The sequence below is a fragment of the Pecten maximus genome, chromosome 10, assembly GCF_902652985.1.
Source record: "Pecten maximus chromosome 10, xPecMax1.1, whole genome shotgun sequence".
Lineage (NCBI taxonomy): Eukaryota > Metazoa > Mollusca > Bivalvia > Pectinida > Pectinidae > Pecten > Pecten maximus.
The window spans coordinates 38,242,935-38,270,158 of NC_047024.1; the positions used below are offsets into that span (position 1 = coordinate 38,242,935).

General features: G+C 35.7%; 1 protein-coding gene and 1 long non-coding RNA gene across 2 annotated transcripts; both read right to left on the reverse strand.

The window, feature by feature from the left end:
- Positions 1–1,617: 1,617 nt before the first annotated feature.
- LOC117336679 (multidrug resistance-associated protein 5-like) lies at positions 1,618–18,718 on the reverse strand. Its single transcript, XM_033897288.1, has 18 exons — positions 18,576–18,718; positions 18,276–18,383; positions 17,939–18,068; positions 16,728–16,789; positions 14,389–14,460; positions 12,916–13,040; positions 12,451–12,523; positions 9,721–9,924; positions 9,226–9,376; positions 8,768–8,872; positions 6,556–6,734; positions 6,139–6,351; positions 5,100–5,229; positions 4,349–4,632; positions 3,805–3,991; positions 3,404–3,490; positions 2,131–2,314; positions 1,618–1,779 (listed from the first exon to the last, which is right to left on the reverse strand). Exons 1-14 carry the CDS (start codon positions 18,687–18,689, stop codon positions 4,463–4,465), a joined length of 1,836 nt encoding a protein of 611 aa, XP_033753179.1. The 5' UTR covers positions 18,690–18,718; the 3' UTR covers positions 1,618–1,779; positions 2,131–2,314; positions 3,404–3,490; positions 3,805–3,991; positions 4,349–4,462.
- A 5,144-nt stretch (positions 18,719–23,862) lies between these two features.
- Positions 23,863–27,096, reverse strand: LOC117336819. Its single transcript, XR_004534658.1, has 3 exons — positions 27,007–27,096; positions 26,280–26,453; positions 23,863–23,928 (listed from the first exon to the last, which is right to left on the reverse strand). It is a non-coding gene; the product is annotated as an uncharacterized LOC117336819 (long non-coding RNA).
- Positions 27,097–27,224: the final 128 nt, after the last annotated feature.

Below are 27,224 nucleotides of genomic sequence, written 5' to 3' on the forward strand. Positions count from 1 at the left end.
GTCCGTATACTTGTCGAAGGGATCGAGATTATACCTGAGGAGAATATATACTGTAAGTTAGATCTTGCCTTAAAGGGGCATTCCTCCGTCCAGACATTAGAAACATGCATAATTTTATTGATGAAATATATGTCAGAACAATGATTATATGAGTGTCTGTGCCTTTATGTAATGAAATGAACGCCGACATGTACAAGGAAAGGGCGTATCGTATAGAAAAAAATACCGTAGGTCTTTGCGTAATTTGTGATACTTAGGGCCGAACTAAGAACTTTCAGGACCTAATACTCGAAGAACCTTGGTAATCTTGAAAGTAAAACTGCCTTATTAATGTTAAGATAATAATTTTTACTACTTGGAAAACATTACGTATTTTCCAGTAAGTTTAATTTTGACGACCTTAACTTTATTCAAACGAAGGAATGCCCCTTTTTAAAAACAAGTCTGGGTGTAGAAATAGTGGAGAACATTTTCTTTTTCGTTATTCGTCTTGCCAACGTGGCGCCACGTTGGCAAGACGAATAACGAAAAAGAAAATGTTCTCCACTATTTCTACACCCAGACTTGTTTTTAAAAAGAGGCACTTCCTAAAGGCTCGAAAGAGCTGTGATCAATAAATGCAAAACAAAGCCGAGATTCAACTGCGGACCCAGTAGCTTGTGGCAATAGGTCAGTCAGGACGGACTACATCCGTATACCAGGGCAGACAAAGAAGGGGTAAATCCGCTTCTGGTCTACCAAGAACACCGAATACGCTTGCAATAGCTGAGTGGTGATAGGCAACAGTTCCGGGAGCAAGATTTTACTCTAAGCAAACACAGCAGAATATCTTATTTCAATTGATTCGAATCCTTTTCAGGGTCAGATCAACCTCCCCAACATCTCAGCAATCACCAAATAAGGAACCTAAGGGCGGGAGCGCACCTGACGTAAAACTTGGTGCCTTGCTGCCTAACAAGAAAGACAACAACTGTAGAGTTATCTATCACTAGACTGGTAATCTTGAGACTGTAGAAACTGCCAAAGACAATGAAGAGCTGTATGGTTTATAGAAAGGAATTACCGCATTGAAATCCACAGATATACATCATGTGATATGTACCTTAGTCGACATATACTGCAAGTTGTATTGTCTTAATTGTAAATACAAAAGCCATACTTGGCTGATAACTTTTTGTACGTAGATACTTTACAAATACAAATAGCAGATATCCACAATTTGACAGTTGCATTTGATATTGTAACATATGTTAGTACAAAGCAAAGTTACATACCGGCTACAAACAGAAACAATCATACAATAACAAAATGATCGAAATAGGCAAACTATGATATAGCGTTAAAAATATTTAAAAAAGAAATAGGAAAAAAATAAGCCGGCAAACGTGTGTAATGCTACGTAATGTTTAAAGATCACCGACGATCTATTGCACAGTAAACAAGTACTGTATGTAATGATATACAATGAGAGTCATGAAAATAACACTAACTACTTTAAATGCATTGACAATATCAGATCACTATCACATATATGGTTTTGAAGATAGATACAGAACAATAATGTTGGAAAACTAGGATCAAACACACTTTTTAATAAACACTTGTTTTCATCAACTTGCCTTATTGTACCAGCAAACAATACAGGATCTTGTGGAATCGACGATAGATTTGACCTCACCATTTTCCGTGATATAGAACTGATATCGACGTCATCAATAATCACTTGACCTCCCGAAAGGTCAGTCAATCTGAAGAGCGCAGCAGCCAGTGATGATTTTCCTATATAACGAATTTTAGACAGGGCTGAATAGACATTGGACGGGTTACAGTATGTACCTTGTAATGGAATATTGATTATCATTATGATTTAGTATCAATTAGAGACATGCCGGTATATTTCTATATCAAAAGCAATATCAGGTTAAGAAGCGATGACAGCATGTGAATTAGTTATAATTAAAATTCCATAACAATCGTAGAGGAAATAGTTATCCAAGTTTAAGAAACAATTTCCACTTTCATTCTTTGTTTATAGTATCCAAATTTGATTTGAAAATTAATTACCAGAAAAAAATGCATGTATTAACTGACATATTTTATAACAAATGTTCCATAGAAAATTAGGCCTACCTGCGCCTGTGCGGCCTACGATACCAACTTTTTGTTTAGGAAGGATGTCAAAACTGATATTCTTGAGTACAGTATCCATATCAATGCGATATTTCATCTCCACATTGGAAAATGTTATCCCTCCTTTGTTTGGCCATGTACTGTCTATCTGCAAACTCCCGGTTTCTTTTTCAATATCCAGATTCTAAAACCACGAATAAAGATCGCCGTATTTTATGTGTTAACCAATAAACGGGTGTGACCTTTTGTTGATTAAATTATCTGTTTGCATGAATAAAGCTATACCTTTAATACAATATCTAAGTACCATAATTTGTGATATGCCGAATGTAATAACGAGTATGAGCCTTCTCCTTCTTTACAGAAAATCATACATGTATATCGTAAGCAAAATCGGGATAGACACGAGACAAGATATATCGAAAAGAAACATACTCGTCTTTGACCTTTCGTAAAACGTGATGAGCACAAATATTTTGCTTTCAAGAGAAATGTTCTGAATTGAACTCGTCACGGTATGACAATTTTTCACCAATCACAATATAATATGGAATGATAAAAACAACAACAACCAAACAGTACTAAGTAAAGATGCCGAAGTTGAAATCACGTTCTCCGAGTGGAACTCTTTCATGATCCGATATACCCACCATGGTGATTCCGGTAATATTCATAAAAACACATCTCCAAATGATCCGATGTATATCATGATTTTTTTTCTATTGATTCTTTAAAATGAATTTCTACTTTTAAGGGCAGATCATCACAACAATCGACTATTTTGTTAAGAGTTGAGCACTATCAAGTAATTTAAGCTTCACAATTTAGTAGTAAATAATTATTTATATGGTACTGGGGGCATACTCCAAAGCCCTGGTAGCAAAACATTGCTTTTCAGTTAAACAAATTTTGTATTACGATAAACGAAGAACCGAAAGAGACGCACATGGTCCTGTTGGAAAGCAGCTTCCTGTTTATTGCAAACTTGATTTTTTTCACCCACGCTCTTGAGAAATAAACAAAATTACTTTACTTGCACGGGATTTAGTATGATGTTTGAGTTGATATAATTGATGACAACGCCCAAAAGATTTTCAGAAACAGACGTCGGACTGATAGATGTACTGATGAAAAAGATAACACAAACCATAACACTGTATTGATAACAATCGCATAGTAAATTGTTTTTAAGGTCTTAGTACTGTGAAAAGTAAAGGACTTGAATTGAAAACTACTGAAAAGGAAAACCCATACTACTTCGCCATAAGTATACCTCATATTCGTTAAGTCGTTCAATGGATGTAAACCTGGCATTAACATCATTTAACGCACGGGTCCAGAACTGGCAAATTGATGACACCTAAAATCAATTAACTACATGTAAGATTAATGTCAATCATTTTGAATGGAACCTCGTCGAAAAACATTAAAGTGAGGGAAATTCCAGAAACACTTTTTATGTGGATTTAGTATTACATTTTAAGCATTTTCCAAGCATACAAGTACCAGTTTGACAAAGGGTTACAAAACCACAGATAAACAGTATATCTAGACATGAATAGTTATATAAGTTAATGCCAAACATTCCAGATTAGTTGCAAATATTTAGTGCGTATTGCCCGTCAGGGACAATTACGTATTGTTCAGGAGCAACACGAAATTGTATAGACGTACTTTTATAGACATCGTCAGTGACAGCGCTGCCAGAGAGGGAGATATGGTGTCCTTGGTGAACAGCACGACAATACTTGTTATAAGAACTAGCACGCAGCCGCAAATGTCAATTCGCAGGCCTATCCACCGTAGACAGTTCTCAAACAGGAATATGCCCACTGATGTTTTGTCCGAGTATTGTTTCAACCTAAAATGGAGTCATGAAGAATATAATTTCAATGATTTTACCATTCTTTATTTAATGCCAATAACAACATAATAAACGATAGCCAACTAGTGTAGCATTCCCATCATCTAAAATATTGTGAATTCGGTTAATTCCATTGTGTGAAGTCGTGGATACATGAACATATTAATGTTACAGTGAGGTTAATAACAAATATTCCTGAGTAGCGTTCAAGACTAAACTATTAATAATCTTGAAAAGTTGCTGGCTATCAGTCGCCTTGTGCATTTGCCATGTATCTTAGATAACACTGTAAATTCATAATATTGTTATTTCACAGATCTGTAGTCTTTCCTGAAGTATCGCTACGCTACTTACCCTTGCATTAAGTGTTCTTCTTGTGAGAAAACCACAATGGTACTTAGACCACTGCAAGATGTAGTGACATGACTGATAAGTGGCGATCTAACGACGTTTTCCAGACGTTTGAAATTAAGAATTGCAATAGATGAGATGATTAGGAATAATATAGACGCATAATCCGATTGGAACTATTGGAAGGATCAACCAAGGGTAATTGTATGCGACGGAGGCAATGGCGATAACTATCGAGACCGACATTTGTAGAAAGTTATCCAGCATAAAGGGAATAAACATGTCAGCTGTAACAGATCAAAAGAGTGTCAATAAACATCAAATATCTTATCCAAATACATTCAAATGAATTAGTTTAGACAAATATTCAATATGCTTTGAATATTTTTTTGTATTTTCTGCTGAAAGAAACTATTTGTGGTCACTTTATTGGGAAAAGGGGACAAAAATAATAAAAGGGACCAATTCAGCGATGTAGTCCTCTTTTATATAAAGGATAAATGTGAAAAGGTCGTTAACAAGTTTTATCGTTTGCTTAAATGGTTTCTTCTATATTTACTATCTAAAGAAAAATCTAGACCTTTCTACGTTTCCATTCCATTCCAAGACTTCAGTTCATGTCTATTATATCCTGTTCCTCAATTTCCATCCAAATTATTAGATATACACATATATCTATACAGGTATAACAATATGTTACGAATACAACCGAAATACATATAGTAGAAGTAAATTCCATCTTAGTAATGCTTACCTTCATCTACATCTCGCGAGAATCGGTTAAGGATTCTACCAGTTGGATTTGCGTCAAAGTATTGCATGGGGGAACTCATCACTCGTCCAATGGCATTGTTGTGCAGATTTACTGAAGCTTTTATTGCGACCTACAAACAGTTCAATAGAGTAGATTATCTTTCTTTTTTTCCAATTTAATGGTAGTAATCGCCCACGCAACAAAATATCGGGAAATATGAAATTTCACATATATATACATGTTGCTTCCAGATGTTCATTCCTTCTTTTACTATATAGGAAATATGCACAGTTAGCACGTTGTCGTTCGGCCAGTTTTGTTTACATCAGATCAGCTTTCGCACTGCATTATGGGGAGGCTTATATGGGAACCTCAGTCGAATGTTCTCACGTCCTCTCGACGATTTAGATCGGTAAGGGATTTCTATCTATATTTGTATAATTGCACATATTTCGGAACTCATCGTTAAGGTTATAGACCATGTTTAAATTGTGCATTGTTCAATTAAATAACAATTTATAATTTGCTTCGGCGGTGACAATAAATTCATGATGGGGAAAAAACGATATCCAAATCACATCTTCTATAATAATCAAGCAGCAGTCTCATTCTCGACCCGTACTGCCGGGTTTTAAGTGAAAATTTGTCTGAATAATTGTTACTAAATAATTTTGTTGTTCTTGAAGTCAAATCAACAATTGCTTCATATGTGCATGTCCTGCAACTGGGGGCTAAGATTAGTACATAATTCCGTTTGATGATAGTTGCTTAACTTGGGATGTTATTTTTTCTCTCTTCTTACGAGCCTTTTTTAAACCAAATTTTTCCCTTTACACAGACTCAGTTTTGGGAATATAGAAGTTCGTCCAACGAATCTTGATTTCTTTCCAAATTGAGCATGTATTGTGCCTCCAATTAACATGCGAGCGTTGGACAAAATGATTCATAAATTATTTTAAAGAAGAGAAAATTGTAGTTTATTTCGATTTTTATTCCAATATCATGAATGAGCATAGCTTTATTATGTTTTGTTACTTACTTTTCCTGCTACTGTTGCTTTCAATATGACCAATCCAATAACTGCAAAAGCGGCATAGACAAATATATCCAAATACCAATCCATTTGGTAAGACTCCTCCGCTGTTTCCGGTGTAGAATAAGTTGGCACTTTGAACGTGGTGACATCCTCGATATTTGTAATTGAACCAGTTTCATTTAATTCAGAAGGGCTCGTTATTTCGACTGAGACGGTCTGTAAACATTGAATTCAGTAAAGCAATGTCATTTTCATACCGGAACAATTTATGAAGACTGATCAAAATCTGTTGTAAAGAATCGCTTGAGTTAATATGCAAACAAACATGTGTACGTACGGAACGCTGCATTCCCCTCGCCAACTTTGTCGGCAGGTGATAGCAATTATTTATATGTGTTCTTATGACTAAGAAATAATTACCGTCTGTTCAATCCAAATTCCAAGCCACCATTCAATGAAAGAGGTTGAAGAAATTGATACTAAATACACCAGCAACACAATGGCAATCACTAGTTTGCCTCCAGCAGCTCTGACGTAGCTAATATATGCATCTATACTTATGCTGCCACTCACAGACGTCTCTCTGTCAGTAAGGATACCTGAAAACAATGAAAAGTTTAAAAAGTTGTCGTTTTATGACGTAATTGTTTATTTAGTCATGTTTCTTGTGTGCAATCCCACCAGAGACCAATATAGAATACCGACTTGTAAACGAGGGTCGTAGTTCTGACTCAAAATCACTTAAACGAGGGCAAACATAAACAATAGGTCCATATGCCTTTAATTATAGAAACACAACGAAAATAAGACCGAGGCCCAGTTTTCCATAAGGTAATAAGGATCAGGCTAATCGCAGTTTAGCGACAATTTTAAAATCTTCATCAAACCATTTCTTGTAAAACGTATACGACAAACTTTTATGAAACAACAACACTCTCCATTCTCTTACTGCTTGCATATTTTAAGGAATACACACACAGGTATAGAAGTGAAGGAGAATTTTAATTCTCTAATCAAGTGATCAAGCTAATCACCTTTTGAATAACTGTGTCCTGGTGCTAGCAATTGACATTTGTCACAATGATCATGATATTGGATAAAAGTCCTTAAATAGTAAAAATTGGACATGTAAACACCGCAGGTATGAATGGAAAAGGAAGAGTAGAGGAATTGAAAGCATCACGATTATCGCACAGAATAGTAGCAAGCTATACAGCGGGTAATGTTGTATGTAATCATCGAGATGAATTACTGGCATTGAAGCGATTAGTGTCCGATTTTCTGATTGAAATTTTTAAAAGTTTTGTTGCTGTTTTTTTTAAATATATATATATGAAAATCTTTCCGACAAGTTCTTCAATGTAATTAGACTTGTATAAAAAAGGCCTCGAGAGGATTACGGATCGTTTAATGTGTATACCAATGGTATGTTGAAAATCAACAAAACCCAATAAAGATGGTGGTGCCCCCCCCCCCCCCCTCCCTAAGTTAATTTATAATACTAATGATTTATATAAACATTCAGTGTTATTCATGATTATAAGAGATGTTAAGAACACTATTGGCCCGGTCACACAGCAGATGTTTCTCTAAAAGGGTGGTTCCAGAACCCAAATGACATCCAATTTAAATAATAGGTTATAAACTGTGAAAAGATTTTTGATTAAAATATCAGAAATCCCCACCGCATCGTGCTAAAACCGGCCACGTTACAGTAAATACACCATGAAGTAGGAGTAAAGTAACCTTGTCCTATGAACCAATGACCAGATATGACAGTGTTAAAATTTTACAAGTTATACCAGATGTTTTAACATGGCATATTTGAATTCAAAAGACGGTTACAGGGAATGTTTGTAATCGAGGGACGGTTACAGTAGTCTACTTTTACAGGGCATGTTTGAAATCAATGGACGTTTACATTCAATATTACAGTAAATGTTTGTAATCAAGAGACGGTAAAAGTGGAATCTACTTTTACAGGGCATGCTTGAAATCAAGGGACGGTTAGAATGGAATCCACTATTACAAGGCATGCATGAACTTAAGGGACGGTTAGAGTGGAATCTACTATTACAAGGCATGCTTGAAATCAAGGGACGGTTAGAGTGAAATCTACTATTATAAGGCATGCTTGAAATCAAGGGACGGTTAGAGTGAAATCTACTATTATAAGGCATGCTTGAAATCAAGGGACGGTTAGAGTGAAATATACTATTATAAGGCATGCTTGAAATCAAGGGACGGTTAGAGTGAAATCTACTATTACAAGGCATGCTTGAAATAATGGGACCGTTAGAGTGGAATCTACTATTACAAGGCATGCATGAACTTAAGGGACGGTTAGAATGGAATCTACTATTATAAGGCATGCTTGAAATAGTTGGACGGTTAGAGTGGAATCTACTATTATAAGGCATGCTTGAAATCAAGGGACGGTTAACGGTACAGTGGAATCCAGTGTATTAATGCATGTTTGAAATCATGGGACCGTTAGAAGTAAAATCTACAGTACTAATTTCTTTCTGTAAAGTTTTTGTTGTTTAGCTTTACGTTTTTGTAGATGTTCTATTCTTACCTCTTTTCTTGCTTTGATTCTGTAGGAATCGATATACGAATTCAATGTACTAACCTTTTTCGTTGTTGTTGTTTGTACAGTTATCAGTTTTTGTAGAATCGATTTGGTGACTTGTTTTGACATTGTTTGTTTCAAAATCTCCCTCTTGATTTCCATCACCTGTAAAGTAATAATCGAATAATGTATACGAAGTATCTAAGTAAAAAAAAGATTGACAATAACTACTACAAGACTCATGGGACCCCCCTCTAACACGTAAGATGTCTTTCTGGGAACGATTATCATTCATCAGTTCTTTTACATTTACTATTTAATTTAAGTAAATCAGGTGCCAGTGATGATAGAATATTTATATCCCTTTTATAAAAACTACGTATAATGATGTTTTTATTTATTTTTTTGTCAGATGGTGCATATATGCAAAACAAAACTAAACTAATGATAAGTGTATGATTACGTAGCAATGTGTGGAAAATAAAAATAATTAATCAAGAAGGAAACTCGTTACTTACATGTACGAGTATTACTTTGGACCGAGGTCGAATCAAACTGATCCATCAATTTTGCGTAATGTCCATTCATTGACAATAACGCCTCGTGGGTCCCATGTTCACTTATTTTACCATCATCCATAACGTATATTTCGTCACAGTGTTTCAAATACTGTTAAACATAAATATAACCAACATTTACTGATTTAAATCTATGATGTCTTCCAGTAAGTGTGGCATGCTTTGATTCTTTAATGCATGTTCAGAGCCAATCCAATGTACCTTTCAATCTATTTTAAAGGGAAGGTTGCTTTAAATACTCCATTTAGACGGACAATAATATATATTGATAAAACTGATTTCTTACTTGGTTTTAAATTAAACTTTATTATGTATATGCAAGAGGTTGCACGGGCATATTCTAGTGGAATCGTTGAGTATGTAAGGCAAGCATCGCTAAAATAGTTCGTGACCATATTTAATTTTAATGTAGTATTTCACAATTCAAAGATTTACCTGTAGTTGGTGAGTCACCAAAAGTACGGTTTTATCGCTCAAAACTTCATCAATACACGTGTGAAACAGATGCTGACCGACCTGGGAATCTACAGCAGACAAGGGGTCGTCAAGGAGATATATTTCTCTTTTACTGTAGACAGCACGTGCCAAACTAACACGCTGCTTTTGACCACCACTGAGGTTTGTTCCCCTATCGCCAATCTGACAAAGAAAACCAGTTGTTTAGATACAACGATTGAATTAGATTCACACTATCGAACAGTTTTGCTTTCAAGCGCACTTTGTTTCATCTGAAGATAGAGAGAGAGAGGATGCTTGTTGTCGGTATGTTTTAAACTGTTAGTAGTAAGTAGAAAGCCTGGGCTTTTGCTGATTATACTGAAGCATCATTCGAAAGCCGACATCATTTGTTTGCATTTGTCACAATCATGGCTGCGGCTACCACATGGGTTTCCTTAAACTTATCAGTGAAGACTGATTGAAAGTCATTTGATAATAGACATCTTGCCAGAGTACACCGACACCGAGTACGGACACAGACACCTAGTTCGGACACCGACACCGAGTACGGACACCGACACCTCGGACGGACACCGACACCGAGTACGGACACCGACACCTAGTTCGGGCACCGACACCGAGTACGGACACCGACACCGAGTACGGACACCGACACCTAGTACGGACACCGACACCTAGTTCGGACACCGACACCGAGTACGGACACCGACACCTAGTTCGGGCACCGACACCTAGTTCGGGCACCGACACCGAGTACGGACACCGACACCTAGTTCGGGCACCGACACCGAGTACGGACACCGACACCTAGTACGGACACCGACACCGAGTACGGACACCGACACCGAGTACGGACACCGACACCTAGTACGGACACCGACACCTAGTTCGGACACCGACACCGAGTACGGACACCGACACCTAGTACGGACACCGACACCTAGTACGGATACCTAGTACGGACACCGAGTACGGACACCGAGTACGGACACCGACACCTAATACGGACACCGACACTAGTACGGACACCGACACCTAATACGGACACCGACACCGAGTACGGACACCGACACCTAGTACGGACACCGACATCGAGTACGGACACCGACACCTAGTACGGACACCGACACCTAATACGGACACCGACACCTAGTACGGACACCGACACCTAGTACGGACACCGACACCTAATACGGACACCGACACCGAGTACGGACACCGACACCTAATACGGACACCGACACCTATTACGGACACCGACACCGAGTACGGACACCGACACCTAGTACGGACACTGACACCTTGTACGGACACCGACACCGAGTACGGACACCGACACCGAGTACGGACACCGACACCTAGTACGGACACCGACACCGAGTACGGACACCGACACCGAGTACGGACACCGACATCGAATACGGACACCGACACCGAGAACGGACACCGACACAGTCTTCAAACTTCGGGGTGCGTCTCGGAGACGTCAGAAAGATGCATGATCGATATAAGACTTAGTGCCAGATTTATTTGTTTCAAGTGACAGTTTTATCACCCGAGACTTTAAATACCACAAAAGAATGTCCACTGTTCTAAACGATTCTTTCGTATCAACATTTATTTTGACCTTTTCTAAAGGAAAAAAATGCGTATACCAAACGTTGGGATATATTATAGTGTATTTTCAAACATATCTTCATAATTTGGATTGAAAACAGGTGATGGCTCCAAGAGAAAACCTCTGACCTTGATGCTGTATAGACCGAATTGCAGAAAATGTCCCGGAAATGTTAACGTCATAAGGGGATTTGACGATATATGTTATTGGTGACGTTTTTACTAGTGTAAGACTAGAGAGAACTCGATTAATTTCAATATCCATAACCACTTCAATTGTATATTGTATGATTTGTTCTATGTATTTCAACGCAAATGTTTCAGGGCTTTTACTAAGGATTTTTGGGGGTCATTTATAGATCCCATTCCCTATTGAAATGATTTCATATTTAAGTCTAATTCCAAACATTTGCAACATGTCGAAATGACATAAAATATCTACAATTCATATCATTTATGAAAAAATTAAAACGCTATTTGTAAATAATTTAACTATATTCTTAAAATCAAAGATAAGAAAAATAGTAGCAACAGATTATGTTCAGAATTCAGAGTTTTCTTATGTTTCTCTTTATGTGTGTGGTGTTAGAATGAGGACATGTCTATACGTTCTTTTGTTTATACTAAATTCCTGATATACATTTGATATTCGAAGGTGTGTTTATGATATTCAAATTAATCGAGTGTGAGAAGGGGGTTGGTGAATGCGAATAATGCGAGAATAAGTGTATTTCTATGTATATGTGCTGATTACTTTTGTTATCATATACATGTACATGATGCTAGAATGGGTAGTGATACTAATAACTAAAAGGTTTTTTGTGATGCCTGTATTATGTATTATAAATGAGAAATTAAATATGAGCAAAACTAACAATTACATGTAAGAGACAATTTCTGAGTACTAAAAGGAAACACACAAGACCCCATCCTATACCAGTGAAAAAGCCTTGCGTTTTTTATATTCAGTAAATATAGACATGACAGGACAATTAATGTTTTAAAAGAATTGAGAAATAAAACATGGAATTATTGTCTGAAGTGATAAATTCTGTTTACAAAACAAACATCGTACAAATACATAATTACCTCAGTCTGGTCGCCATTGACGAGTATTCGGAGATCTGGGTTCAAGCTACAGGCGTGTAATACCTTTCTATACCTGTACCAAAATTCATTAAATGTTACACAACAACCTTCTCTGGCCAATTAATCCTTTACTGCTGTTTCTTGAGTAACATATGCATGTAATAGATTCATTCATGGCCACGTGACAACTCCTGTCGTATAATATTCAATTTCATCTTAAAATATGTTGAATATGAATAATTCATTTTATTTTTGTTAAATTGTTAAAAAGTGTTAGTCTTACTGGCATTGTCTTTACTGACACAGTGCACATATGAACGATATGAAAACAGTAATAAAGTAATTTAACCACGTTAACTATCACAAAGTCTTATTTCTATTAAATCACGTGACAATGTCCATGCCAATCAGGAAGTGTAAAAAAAATCAATTTATACCATTTTATCCAAAAAACAACTAACTGACCAATCTTGTTCATAGGGTCTTCCGAAGAGGATGTTATCTCTCAATGTCCCGTTAAATATCCAGGCCTGTTGTCCCGCATACGCTACTGCGCTTCCGACAGCAAGATGGCCGCTAACCAGGGGCATCTACAGAAAAAGGCTTGTCTAAAAGTCATTTTGAGTCTTTCAAGCTAAATTGATCATATTCAAATTAAAACTATATATTTATCTATGGAATCTTCAATCAGCATTAGGTGGATTCGTAAAAATGTTTGAAATGTTATGCAGGAAGAGCAATCAGGACAATAATTCTAAAGAGTCCGTTTGGAGAAACACACATTTACTTAACCTTTGAAATATCCATTGATTGATTTATCAGAAATTGTTGTCACAAACTTTATCCGTCAAAATAATGGTCATTTTGTTTTTTTCTGTTAAGTCTCTAAACTAGGGAACAAGAGAAGCTTACAAATGAACTTTGAATAATCGATCCAATTTCAAAATGCTGACTGTCCGCCATTTTGTTATCCTCAGTCTCAAAAATTTGACATGCACAACTTCAGACCAATTGAAGATCTTAATATGAGGTGTAAGATATATTCAAGTTGTACTCAAGAAATGAAACAAAAAAAAAGACACGGATGGACGCGCAGTTTGGCCACAGATGAAAGGCGATTTGAACAGTCCTAAATCTGATGGTGACGGGCTAAAAAAATAGGCCTTATCCATACTATTACATGTATATAGATATACAGTCGATCCTGTCCATATGGTCAATTGTATATAACACTTTCAATAAAGGCCACATATGTCAGGGTCTCAATACAACACAAATAATTGTACAATCTAATTAAACTCTAGATGGTCATTCTCACTACGTTACATGAACATCTAACGACATCCCATAAGGGGTCACGTCAGGGTGACCTTTGAGATGTGTGTATTTCACTCTCTGGGCGAATTGTCAAGTTGTCGATGTCATCGAAGTATGTCATTTCGTCACAGCATTCATCTGAAGCAAGCCATCTCGGCACAGCATTTATAAACATGTAGCTTTATGCTTTCTGTGACGAAATGACTTTAAACATAAACAGATTATGCAAGCTATGCACTCTAGTCATGCTAATTCGGACATAAGTTTCACTTCCAAGATCCTGGAAGTAGCCATTTGATTGGCTTATTCAAAAGGTCGTCCCGACGTGACCCCTTATGGGATGTTGTTAGATGTTCATGTAACGTTGTGAGAATGACCATCTAGATTTTGATTAGATTGATAATTGTACACAGACCTCTACATAGACAATTAGGATAACCTGCCAATAACAACCACCTTTCTCTGTTCCTTTCAATAGGCCTTGACTGTACTGACTGTCTGCGTCGATCAGTTACATATTAGTGTATCATAAAATATCTATACAAGTCGTTTGTGAAGGCATATCCAGTTCAGATTTCATCTTTCATTAATTAAAATAATTAAACATAATGCAAAACTTACCCGCCCTATTAGAGCTTGAAAGAGAGAAGACTTCCCACAGCCAACAGCGCCACATATTCCGATATGCTTGCCCTGTGTAGTAGAATGTATATCATACCCCATGCATACAACTATCTTGATTATCAACATAGGACACCCGTTAATGAAAGCAAAACAATATCCATACATCTTATTAGGGATTTCCATTTCGGATGGAAATCCCTATTGTTTTTGTTATGTTTTTTCTTATTCTTATTATTCTTAACACCTGGTGTGAACACTTTCGAGCAAAAACGTGAACAAATAAAACGTTCATATTATAGAACATAATACCGAACAACCGAGCTGGTGATTTGTCTGACATTTTGGTGATCATAAGTTCAAAGGTCAAGGTCAAAGGTCAAAACACAATTTTCTTTGAACGACCATAACTTCATACACGATCGTTCTATTTCATGCTCTCTCAGTGTGTCATGCAGATCATTGTCGGAGCAAACTTTTTTCCATGACATGTTATGAGAAAATATGTCAAGGTCATGACCTCGCTATGAGTTCAAAGTAAGGTCAAAAATGAAAGTCTTTAATTGAGTAACATGGTCCATATCCATTGAAAGAACATGAACCACTGAGTTGGAATATGAAGAAAAAATATCAATCGAATGAAAAATGACGGAGATGTGGCCCTTTGAAAAGTTCAAAGTTTTCACCGCCAAAATTCAAAAATCGGGCAAAATGCACTATAAAAGTTTTCAGCTCCTTCATTTATACACTTACAGATGATGTATTTGGCACAACAATAACCTGTAAGAGTGGCTACAAACGAAGTTACTTTCCATCGACATTGACCTTCATTCATGGTAAAATTATCGAAAAAATAGAAATTAAAAAACAATTCTTTTGAATCAGGCTCTTGGTCCGTTCGTTTTTTTCCTTCTCAAATCAGTGCATCTTATAGTTATTAGTGGGAACTAACTTTTCTATGTTACATAATATCAGAACATATGTCAAGGTCAAGGTGTAAGCACGCGGTCAAGTCAAGGTCAAAAATTAAATATTCAAAATGAGCTTATGCTTTAATTGCAATGCGAAGTGCATGGTTAATGAAGACGGTCTGTGCACGTTTTATGGTCATGCGATAAAAAATGACGTAGAAATGGCACTTTGAAAAATGTTCGTTTTCCCGCCAAAATTCAAATTTGTTCTAAAATGCACTTAATTTCCCTCTTCTCCTTTATCTTTACATATACAGATTTGGCGTTTGGCACAGTGATAGCATGTACAAATGCCTATAAATTCTATTAGTTTTTATTGACCTTGACTTTCGTTCAAGGTCACGGAAGTCAAATGATTAAAAACCAAAAATTTCAAATTCTCTTAAAAACGGTTTATTTCATCATACAATGTATATGACAGAAAACGTTCTTTTGAAGATGTTTGCAACGTTTCAAGGTCAAATATCAGTTATATCTCATAAAAAGCCCCTTGGAAATCATTTTTCTCCCAAAATTAAAATATTATCCTACAATTACACTTGAAATGTTTTTCTTCCGATACTCTTGACACCTACAGACTTCATGATTGGCACATCTATGGCATGAATGACTGGCTATAAAAGGTATGCAAATCTTTGACCTTCGAAGTTCAAGGTCACAGACACGGTTGAAAGTCAACTGATCGGTTAGAGAAGGGAAGCGAAGAGAAAACGAAGAGAAATCGTAGGTAAAACGTACAAAAGCGTTCGTCAGAATGAGAACATATCTGCAACCATTTTCTAGTTGGAAATCTCATGTTTTGATCTTGATCAATTCTAGTTCTTTTTGTCTTTGCTGAAGTTAATGTACATGTAGACATGGCAACTGTTAAAACATTTCAATTCATTTGCTTCTTCCTGTAGATATTTTACATAAAATATTGTAAAAATCTTTTTTCCTTTCTTATGCCTTAAATATTGGAATGTATGAGTAACTCATTGATGCATATGGGTTATCATGGGGTAAAATATTCTTACCTACTGTAATAATACCATGATCAGTAATAAAATCTGTATTTACTTCATATTTTTGAATTAATTCATTAAAAGTATATACCGTACAGAATTATGGTCTTTTACAAGGTAATTTATTATTAAAACACCTTTACAAAACCATTCTTTATAAAAGATACTCTTATTACCAATCTTAAGAAACAACAATAAGCAATAGGAGGAATTGATATAAGGATTATAAAAGACAATCACTATAGTATGTAAGTAACAAATCACCAGTATAATCCTTATGTATATCATCTATGCAATCAATGTTCTAAATAAAATACCTTGATAATATTTCATGTTATGATGTTGCGCCCTTGATTGTGTTTACCTTATTGACTGTTAGATTGATGTTCTTCAGGAACAACGACGAGGTCGCCTGGCCCTTGACGCCTATATAATAAAATGACAATTGGAAGTATAAGTGTATTCCCGTTTGTAAATTCTGGTAGAAGAACCGATGCAGTGGAGTAGGAAATGAACTACAATTCCGTTAACAACATCGGTTGTCATGCGCGCTGCTTGTGCAACAAAGCAAGCCAATCAAGATATGTCTTCTTACTTGCTTATTATATATCACTTGTACCAGTGCTCACTTGAGCACGCCTTCTTCTTTTGCTAAAAATTGTGCGTAGGAGGCGGCTAAAGTGGGAAACACCAAAGGACCTTTCTGCAGATATGTCTATGAATCGTGTCTAGGCACGCCAGAATGATATCACTATACAAGTGTGCTAATAATTGAGACATATACACAAATATGAACTACGACGCATAACACCCAAATTGATTTTATTTAGGGGATAGTGCGTTGTTTTGAGTGGCTATACTGGCGATTAGAATATGAAATTTGGTTTGAACTGGAGACCGATATATATAGTATACCAGTAGGTCTATAGCCACTCAAAACAATGCACTATCCTTAATTTAACACGTTTACTGTGCGTTTCGACAAAATCAGTGTTGATGTGTTGATACGCCCCGCCGTTATGTGAAGTTTTGTGGAATTATTCCATTTCTTTTCGGATTGTTCTTGGCTAGCTGCCTACACACGGACGGAATGAACATTTTAATAAATGACGGTAAGACCAATATTTATTTAATAATACATCTTATTTGGCACTATACTCATGTGTCTGCTGCGTGGTTGCAGGCATACCGGTCACCTGCGTTTTTAACAAATAACTGGCCTAGAAATAATCTAGGCATAACAAAACAGTAACTTTTGGTGAAGTAACCTTGTAAAGGGTATCCTTTCTTAAAAAATAAATATTTCAGCCATAACATTTATGAATATTGACATTTGAACTATGAATTTAAAAATGTGTTGTGAATTTTGAGAATTCTGACGCTGTTGAGTGACGTCAGACGCTTGACGATGAACCTGACGCCAATGTGTTTTGATAAAAAATGGGGCGTGGCTTAACTGGATTGATCGCATTTCTATCGCGGATAAACCTAGAACATTATCCGAATCGTGCTAGAAGACTACATTCAATAAAAAGTGAGTGATAAGCCATTCCCTGTTAACATGAACTACGTTACCTTTGGTCTCTTCGTTAGTATTGATGTTACAGGCATCCCACGCAAACATCGCCTCATGGAGCTCTATAGCATTTCCCGGATTTAACACATCTCGACTCGGCGGAATGAACTCTTCTTCCAACATAAAATTCTATCATAATAGATAAACACATCTTATAATCCTACCAGTAATTAGCCTGTCTTAAATACAAGGGTTGTTTAACATGTTTGAGATTCCAGAACAAAAATCACCGGCCGACGGAACCCCGAATATTCGAGGTAACCGTTATTGGAGTGTAGTAAATACATTGCATGTTTATCAGGATGATGAGAGAATTAATAGGTTTTCATTATATACCTTTATTCGTTCAAAACTGATCCTGGTTTCTCCAAATAACCGAACAGCGTATGGAACAAATGACACTATTGTCCGCATAAAGTAGAGTGTAGCAATAATTGAAAAACCCTGAAACAAAAGTACCAAGAGTAGAAGCATTACTATCTAAAATATGTTTTATATTCTTATTGTATTATACAGTGATTAAAAGATGATGTAAGGATTCAGTTATTTGTTATTTCATTTATTCGGAAATTTCGATTACCTATTGCACCTATTTGAATTCTTGTAAAACTTTATTTAAAGATTTGATAAACGTACCAGTGATGCAGTTAGTCCATTTCCTCCTTTTACATACAAGGCTACTGTTGCTACCGCAGCTATTGCGGGTGTGATCGGTGCTATGCTATTACATACGCAGTTGAATATCGACATTTTCGTCAGAGGACAACTTTCTGCTTTCCTTATATCTGTTAGAATAATAACGATTGCATACCATTGTAAAATTAATCAAATGTATTAATTAAAAGTGTAATTAATGGTGAACGCATAAATGTTCGAAAGCGTACACAACGGCATTGGTGATAGGTGATTGTTGATTAGTGATTGGTGATAAATGATTGATGATAGGTGATTGTTGATTAGTGATTGGTGATAAATGATTGATGATAGGTGATAAGTGATTGATGATAGGTGATAAATGATTGATGATAGGTGATAAGTGATTGATGATAGGTGATAAGTGATTGATGATAGGTGATAAGTGATTGATGATAGGTGATAAATGATTGATGATAGGTGATAAGTGATTGATGATAGGTGATAAGTGATTGATGATAGGTGATAAATGATTGATGATAGGTGATAAGTGATTGATGATAGGTGATAAATGATTGATGATAGGTGATAAATGATTGATGATAGGTGATAAGTGATTGGTAATAAATGATTGATGATAGGTGATTGGTGGTAGGTGATAGGGTGATTAGTGATTGGTGATAATGTGATAGATGATAGGTGATAAGTGATTGGAGATAGATGATAGTTGATAGGTGATAGATGATTGGTAATTGATGATAGGTGATTGATGATAGGTGATAGGTTATTGATGATAGGTGATAGGTGATTGATGATAGGTGATTGGTAATAGATGATTGGTGATAGGTGATAGATGATAGGTGATTGATGATAGGTGATTGGTAATAGATGATTGGTGATAGGTGATTGGTGATAGGTGATAAGTGATTGGTGATAGATGATAGATGATAGGTGATAGATGATTGGTAATTGATGATAGGTGATTGATGATAGGTGATTGGTGATTGATGATAGGTGATTGATGATAGGTGATTGATGATAGGTGATTGATGATAGGTGATAGGTGATTGATGATAGGTGATTGGTGATAGGTGATAGGTGATAAGTGATTGGTGATAGGTGATTGATGATAGGTCATGTTTGATTGGTAATAGGTGATTGGTGATAGGTGATTGGTGATAGGTGATAATTGATTGGTGATAGTTGATTTTTAATTGGAGATAGATGATTGGTGATTTGATAGGTGATTTGTAATAGGTGATTGATGATAGGTGATAGGTGATTAGTAATTGATGATAGATGATAGGTGATAGATGATTGGTAATTGATGATAGATGATAGGTGATAGATGATTGGTAATTGATGATAGGTGATAGGTGATTGGTGATAGATGATTGGTAATTGCTGATGGATGATTGGTGATAGATGATTGGTAATTGGTGGTTGATGATAGGTGATAGGTGATCAGTGATTGGTGATAGCTAATTGACGATAGGTGATTGATGATAGGTGATTGATGATAGGTGATAGATGATTGGTGATAGGTGATAGGTGATTGATGATAGGTGATAGGTGATCAGTGATTGGTGATAGGTGATTGACGATAGGTGATTGATGATAGGTGATAGATGGTAGGTAATAAGTAATTGGTGATAGGTGATAGGTGATTGGTGATTGGTGATAGGTGATAGGTGATTGGTGATAGATGATTGGTAATAGGTGATAGGTGATTGGTAATTGGTAATAGGTGATTGGTGATTGATGATTGGTGATTGGTGATAGGTGATAGGTGATTGGTGATAGGTGAGTGTGATAGGTGATTGTGATAGGTGATTGGTGATAGATGATAGGTGATATATGATTGGTGATATATGATAGGTAATTGGTGACAGGTGATAGATGATTGGTGATAGGTGATAGACGATTGGTAATTGGTGATTGATAATAGGTAATAGGTGATTGGTGATAGGTGATAGATGATTGGTGATTGATGATTGGTTATTGGTGATAGGTGATAGGTGATTGGTGATAGGTGAGTGTGATAGGTGATTGTGATAGGTGATTGGTGATAGATGATAGGTGATATATGATTGGTGATAGATGATAGGTAATTGGTGACAGGTGATAGATGATTGGTGATAGGTGATAGACGATTGGTAATTGGTGATTGATAATAGGTAATAGGTGATTGGTGATAGGTGACTGACGATAGGTGATTGATAATAGGTGATAGATGATAGGTAATAAGTGTTGGCGATAGGTGATAGGTAATTGGTGACAGGTGATAGATGATTGGTGATAGTTGATAGGTGATTGGTAATAGGTGATTGATGATAGGTGATAGGTGATTAGTAATAGATGATTGGTAATTGGTGATAGATGATTGGTAATTGATGATAGATGATAGGTGATAGATGATTGGTAATTGATGATAGGTGATAGGTGATTGGTGATAGATGATTGGTAATTGCTGATGGCTGATTGGTGATAGATGATTGGTAATTGGTGGTTGATGATAGGTGATAGATGATAGGTGATCAGTGATTGGTGATAGGTGATTGACGATAGGTGATTGATGATAGGTGATAGATGATAGGTGATAAGTGATTGGTGATAGGTGATTGATGATAGGTGATTGATGATAGGTGATAGATGATTGGTGATAGGTGATAGGTGATTGATGATAGGTGATAGGTGATCAGTGATTGGTGATAGGTGATTGACGATAGGTGATTGATGATAGGTGATAGATGATAGGTGATAAGTGATTGGTGATAGGTGATTGATGATAGGTGATTGATGATAGGTGATAGATGATTGGTGATAGGTGATAGGTGATTGATGATAGGTGATAGGTGATCAGTGATTGGTGATAGGTGATTGACGATAGGTGATTGATGATAGGTGATAGATGATAGGTAATAAGTGATTGGTGATAGGTGATAGGTGATTGGTGATTGGTGATTGGTGATAGGTGATAGGTGATTGGTAATATGTGATAGGTGATTGGTAATTGGTAATAGGTGATTGGTGATTGATGATTGGTGATTGGTGATAGGTGATAGGTGATTGGTGATAGGTGAGTGTGATAGGTGATTGTGATAGGTGATTAGTGATAGATGATAGGTGATATATGATTGGTGATAGATGATAGGTAATTGGTGACAGGTGATAGATGATTGGTGATAGGTGATAGACGATTGGTAATTGGTGATTGATAATAGGTAATAGGTGATAGGTGATAGGTGATAGGTGATAGATGATTGGTAATTGGTGATAGGTGATCATATATGCTTCAGCCATCTAGTTTGCTGATTTCTGTAATTTCCTTACCCTTATATTGAGAGCAAAGCATACATTTTGTTATGTACATGTTGAAATTAAATGAAAGGCATACAGCTGTAGACGATATCAATTCAGATATTTTGTTTTTGTTCACATGGATGTCATTCGGAAGTTTGCAAGAAGTGAAAGACGTTCCAAAACTCCTATAAACCAGTCTATTTTGTAAATATGAAATAGAAATAAACTATGTTGAGCACTTGTTAACGAATATCTAACACAATTACGGTGTATCGTCGGGTTAGAGCAATAAGATAGGTGATATATGATAGGTTCATCATTATTAAATAATGTGTATAATTACATAAGCTTTAGTATGATACTTACCTTTCACAGAATTTTTAAATGAATCCTCCCATGCATACATTTTTATTGTCTTCATGTTTGAAAGAACTTCATACAGCTTTTGTATCTGTTAAGAGAATCATAATCCTTCGTGGAGGAATTCATGACAGCTTGATAGATACTTAAAGTTTTTATCTATTGCAAAGTAAAATTTTATATAGCTAAAGCAAGTTCCAAAACGTCGGTCTATTTTGTGAATATATAATACAAATAAACTATGTTGAGTACTTTTCAACGAATATGTAATACAATTACAGTGCATCGTCGGGTTAGAGCAGTTAACCCCTCCCATGCAATAACAATTGCTACTGCAGAAAATGAAATATGTATTTTCTATATTATAAAACGTATGCAAATTGTCCAGTTCAATTCTTGGTTCTTTTCTCGATTATCGATCGTCTATGCCAAGTTGAAGTGCCACTGTAAAATTATATGTAACCTAACGACCACAGGGATCCAAACATTTCTTACAAATCTATTGCCTCAATACCCCGATGTGCTAATACCATCATCAAATCAATCACACGTGAAATAATTGGGTGTCAGTTTTAATGTATATCAAACAACATATATGTCTTAATTCGATTTCCACACTAAAAACCTGTCCCGTAACCTTGGTTAAGTCTAAACCAGGTGCGAGATAGGCAGGTGGGCTGCTTATAAATCACGCGGTATTTTTGGCTCGCTTGTTATAATGCGTCATTTCGTCTTGTATTATGATTGGATTTCACTGAAAGTCGTGTATATTAATTTGATATTAATTTGTAAGATGCCACAGTGTATAATCATTATTTAATTTTAATTTTGCAGCAATTTATTTTGATAACATTACTGGTTATGGAGGTATATTACAGTTATGTCTCTTTGTACTTTTATGATATATGCACCAATTTAAATGAGACCTGGATCCAATATGTTGGATGATATCTGTTCATTAGTGAAATAAGAAATAATATGTGAATCAATTTGTACATAGCACACGATGTTTTCCTCCAATAAGAAATGCATCAAGCTGAATGGCATTATTATTTGTGAATACCATAGAATATGAAGAAAAATGATCAAATATGTGGGAATCCAGAAATTACGAAAATCAAAATGGTATTAAACATATGTTTTAACATAGGTGGGTTGGTGAATTGGTGGGGTTAACAAATAACACAACAAATACCGACATTAGTACGAAATCGTAATTCTAATTCAAAAACCACATGAGGGGCGGGGCAAAATACAAATAAGAAATATAGATAGGCATGGGAATCGTTGAAAAAGGAAAAGGAGAACAAGGCCAAGTGTTCTGCATGGGTTGCTTCATATACGACACCCACCAATCAAACCTAGGTCAAGTCTGGGCAAAGTTACAATATTACGATGAAAAATAAGGTTGCGACAACATTATCATTTCTAAATTAGATTTACGATAATGGATACGTTTTAAAGTATACGGAATTTATATAATTCTCTTAATTGTGCCATTATTTATAAGAACGTAGATTGACATGCAGGATTGGCTGATAGTATTGGGGACGTAGATCAGAATATATCTCCCCTACAATTTCAAAATATTGTGCATTTAAAGTGTAAAATCACCGGATGTAACACATACCCTCAAATCAGTCCAACGCAACGTCCTCTTTCTTAGAAAAGCGACTGCGTTTATTATTAGAGCCTAGAAAAACACGTAAAATGGTATAGAAATAAACAACATATACAACATATAAAACATCGTATTTTCGTTTTCAAATGATAAGATATTTGCTTTTGTGAAGAATGTGAGTATCATCGCTTTGGTGTAACGTATGAAATATCATGTAAATGAGTTCCATTTGTTGCTGGATCAAAATGATACAAATCCAAGAGAAAAATCCTTTTATCAAATAAGCATGTATGTACAATTTAACGTAAAGTGTATTGTAAATTTAACAGAGTTTTACCGCGGTTTACATATATTTTATTATATTGATATAAACATGTGTCTGATTTTTTTCGAGATAATGAATTATGTTTGAATAAAAAATTAGAAAAATACTTGCACAGATTAACGAAATTGAAACACACAAAGTAGATAAGTCTTTAATAGTAGCTGATCGACCAGAGGAGTTAGACAGGTGATGAAAAGACTGTAAAGTGTCTTTATGTAAACTATTTATCAACATTTCAGCAGGGGTGTTTCACACTTAATAAGGCCATTTTACCAAAACCTGGGGATACCATTGATGCCAATTTATCATATTTTATCATAGACTGTTTACACTCGTTGATATCTCCTTTGAGATCCTACTGAACAGTCTCGTGGCGGCAGCTATTTTTAAATACAACATGTTTCCGCAAATAGGAATAGTAGATATTATTGATATATTTATTTATTCATTTATTTATTCTGATTCGAATTTACTGACATTCACCCCATGGAACCGACACAGCTGTCGCTCAAAATCAGCTAACATAAAGCGGGACTTATAGATTCATTGCCTTACATCTAAGGACATAAACAGTATCCCCCTTATTTGATCTACCTATATTTGTTAGAACTACTGTATACCTGGTATTTTTCGCCCAAGGTTATTTTCGCCCTTGAGCAACACAAAAGATATTCGCCCCGTTTTAATTTCGCCCTAAACTACTTTTAAGAAATGTATTTTCCTCGTTCACAATCGGAAAATTCCGTTCGGAATTCTCGATACAATTGCACTCGGAACACTCGCAAATCCCGCTGAGGTGTGAAATGTAATCAGGTGTGAAATATACAACGCTTACCTGTGTTCAGATTTACTTTAGCCTATATTGATTCAAATAGTATTAGGTATGCATGGTCGATTTTAAGCAAACGCGATGAGTGATAAGTTCACCATGCCGTGACTAATTAGAAGTCTACTGACCAGTGTTTTCTTTTGTTCATTTGTCATCGATTGAAGCCACAAGCGACGGTGAAGTCATAAAATCAGCCTTCACAATGGCAGAGACCTATTTGTGTGCATAATTTTAAAACATGTTTGGATTTTAAAAGTTACTTAGTATTTAAAGCTTTTGTTTAAAATCAAATATACTAAACCTAGTACGCTGTCTTAGCCGATATTTTTTATTTAACTCCACCTGATATCGCAAATTTACACGGCCAATATTTAGATCTAGATTTTATTTCACATGCACAGATTGGAATAAAACAATTACCTATTTTATAAACTTAGTGTAATTATATAACACGTGTTGCCTGTAACTGTATAGGATATAACACACTTGGAAAGTACGAGGGTATGTTTTGGATCCGACTACAAGTAGCCTATGTACGATAACTTGTAAATCCTGCAATTGAGCTTGAAATTTTCGCCGTCATCTTAAATTCGCCCTATCATCAAAGGGCGAAAATGGCGAAAATTAAACGGGGGCGAAAATTACCAGGTATACAGTATTCCATTATTAAGTAACACAGTAATGAGTTTATCCAGGGATGCGTTCCGAAAGTAGGATCGGAAGTGTTGTACGATTTACCCTTATTTACGTATGCAACGAATGATACTCGTAGACTTCCATTACAGTAACATTTCAATATGTAAAAGTTTTTTCATTTGGGCAAGGTATAGGGTTTAATATATTTTGTCGTACACAACTATTAGCCTTTTAAAGTAAATTGTTAAGGGATTGACATTGATAAGTGATTGATATTATTAAGTAATTGACATTGTTACCTGATTGGCATTGTTAAGGGATTGACATTGTTAAGTGATTGACATCTTTAACAGATTGACATTGTTAAGGGATTGACATTAATAAGTGAGTGACATTGTTAAGTAATTGACATTGTTACGTGATTGACATTGTTAAGGGATTGACATTGTTAAGGGGTTGGCATTGTTACGTGATTGATATTGTACATGGATTGACATTGTTAAGGGATTGATATTGTTGAGGGATTGGCATTGCTAAGAGGGGTTGACATTGTTAAGTGATTGACATAAGGACACAGAAATATTACGCTATCTCTTGTCGGAAAAATACTTCAGAAACGTAACTAAGTCTTACCTGTAAGAAATAAAACAAGACAAATATCGCCAATGCTACAAAGCTCCAAACTCCTACGAGGTAGTAGAGATAACTTATACCTATGATCAGATATACTGGTACTGCTAGAATATAGACAAACACCTGAGTGTTTATCAAAACTCTCAAGGAATCCGATCCAAATATTGTTATTGCCTAAAACAGACAGACATGTATTAAAATCACAAAGCGGGTATCGTCTTCAACAGAATTGTACCTGTCGCGCCATCTCATAAAACAATGCATGGCTGTAGCTAAACTCTGTCAACTAAACACCGAGGGGCCTGTGATAGTAATGGCGTAGGGAAACAACATCAAGGCAATGGTCAATATTTAGGTTTTCCGAAACTTTACATCTATTCTAAAAATAATCATCTGTATCAGAGAAGTATCATTTCAGAATAAAAGGCACAAAGTCAGTTCAGTTTGATTAATACTTAAGATAAAACAATGAAAGCGAGAGTTTTAAATAAGCGTACGAATATGTTATCCTTATTACATTAAGTTCGTATCAATTAGTAAATTATTTCATATATATAATACCTTCAAAACAAATAGTATAGTCCTAATTCACGGACGTCCATTAGACAAATTCTATTTGTGAGTTCTAGGATAAATATTTTATCTTTTATCTGGAAATTACTGTAAAAGTTGGTAAAATTGGTTAATTGATTTACACAAGATAGCTCATCTGAATAGCAGATCTTACTTCAGAAGCAATCCTCCCATTGATACTCTTCAGTTTCATCAGCTTTTTGTACGCTATTCCTATAATGGCGGACCGAAATCTTGTTCCTGTAAGTAAAATTCTGTACACTATAAATGTTGCAGATTATTTAATTAGTGCGAGCCATACGGAGCAAAATATCACAGATATAGATAACAACAAAGCATTTCTTGAAAATAACAGAACATTACACTTTCAGA

Excerpts from the sequence above, each read along its gene's own strand:
- LOC117336679 (XM_033897288.1), bottom strand. The coding sequence starts at position 18,689 with ATGTCGATATTCAACTGCGTATGTAATAGCATAGCACCGATCACACCC. Across the intron at positions 18,069-18,275 it reads TCAGTTTTGAACGAATAAAG|AATTTTATGTTGGAAGAAGA; the intron begins GTATATAATGAA and ends CTATTATGATAG. Across the intron at positions 14,461-16,727 it reads TCAATCTAACAGTCAATAAG|GGCAAGCATATCGGAATATG; the intron begins GTAAACACAATC and ends TCTACTACACAG.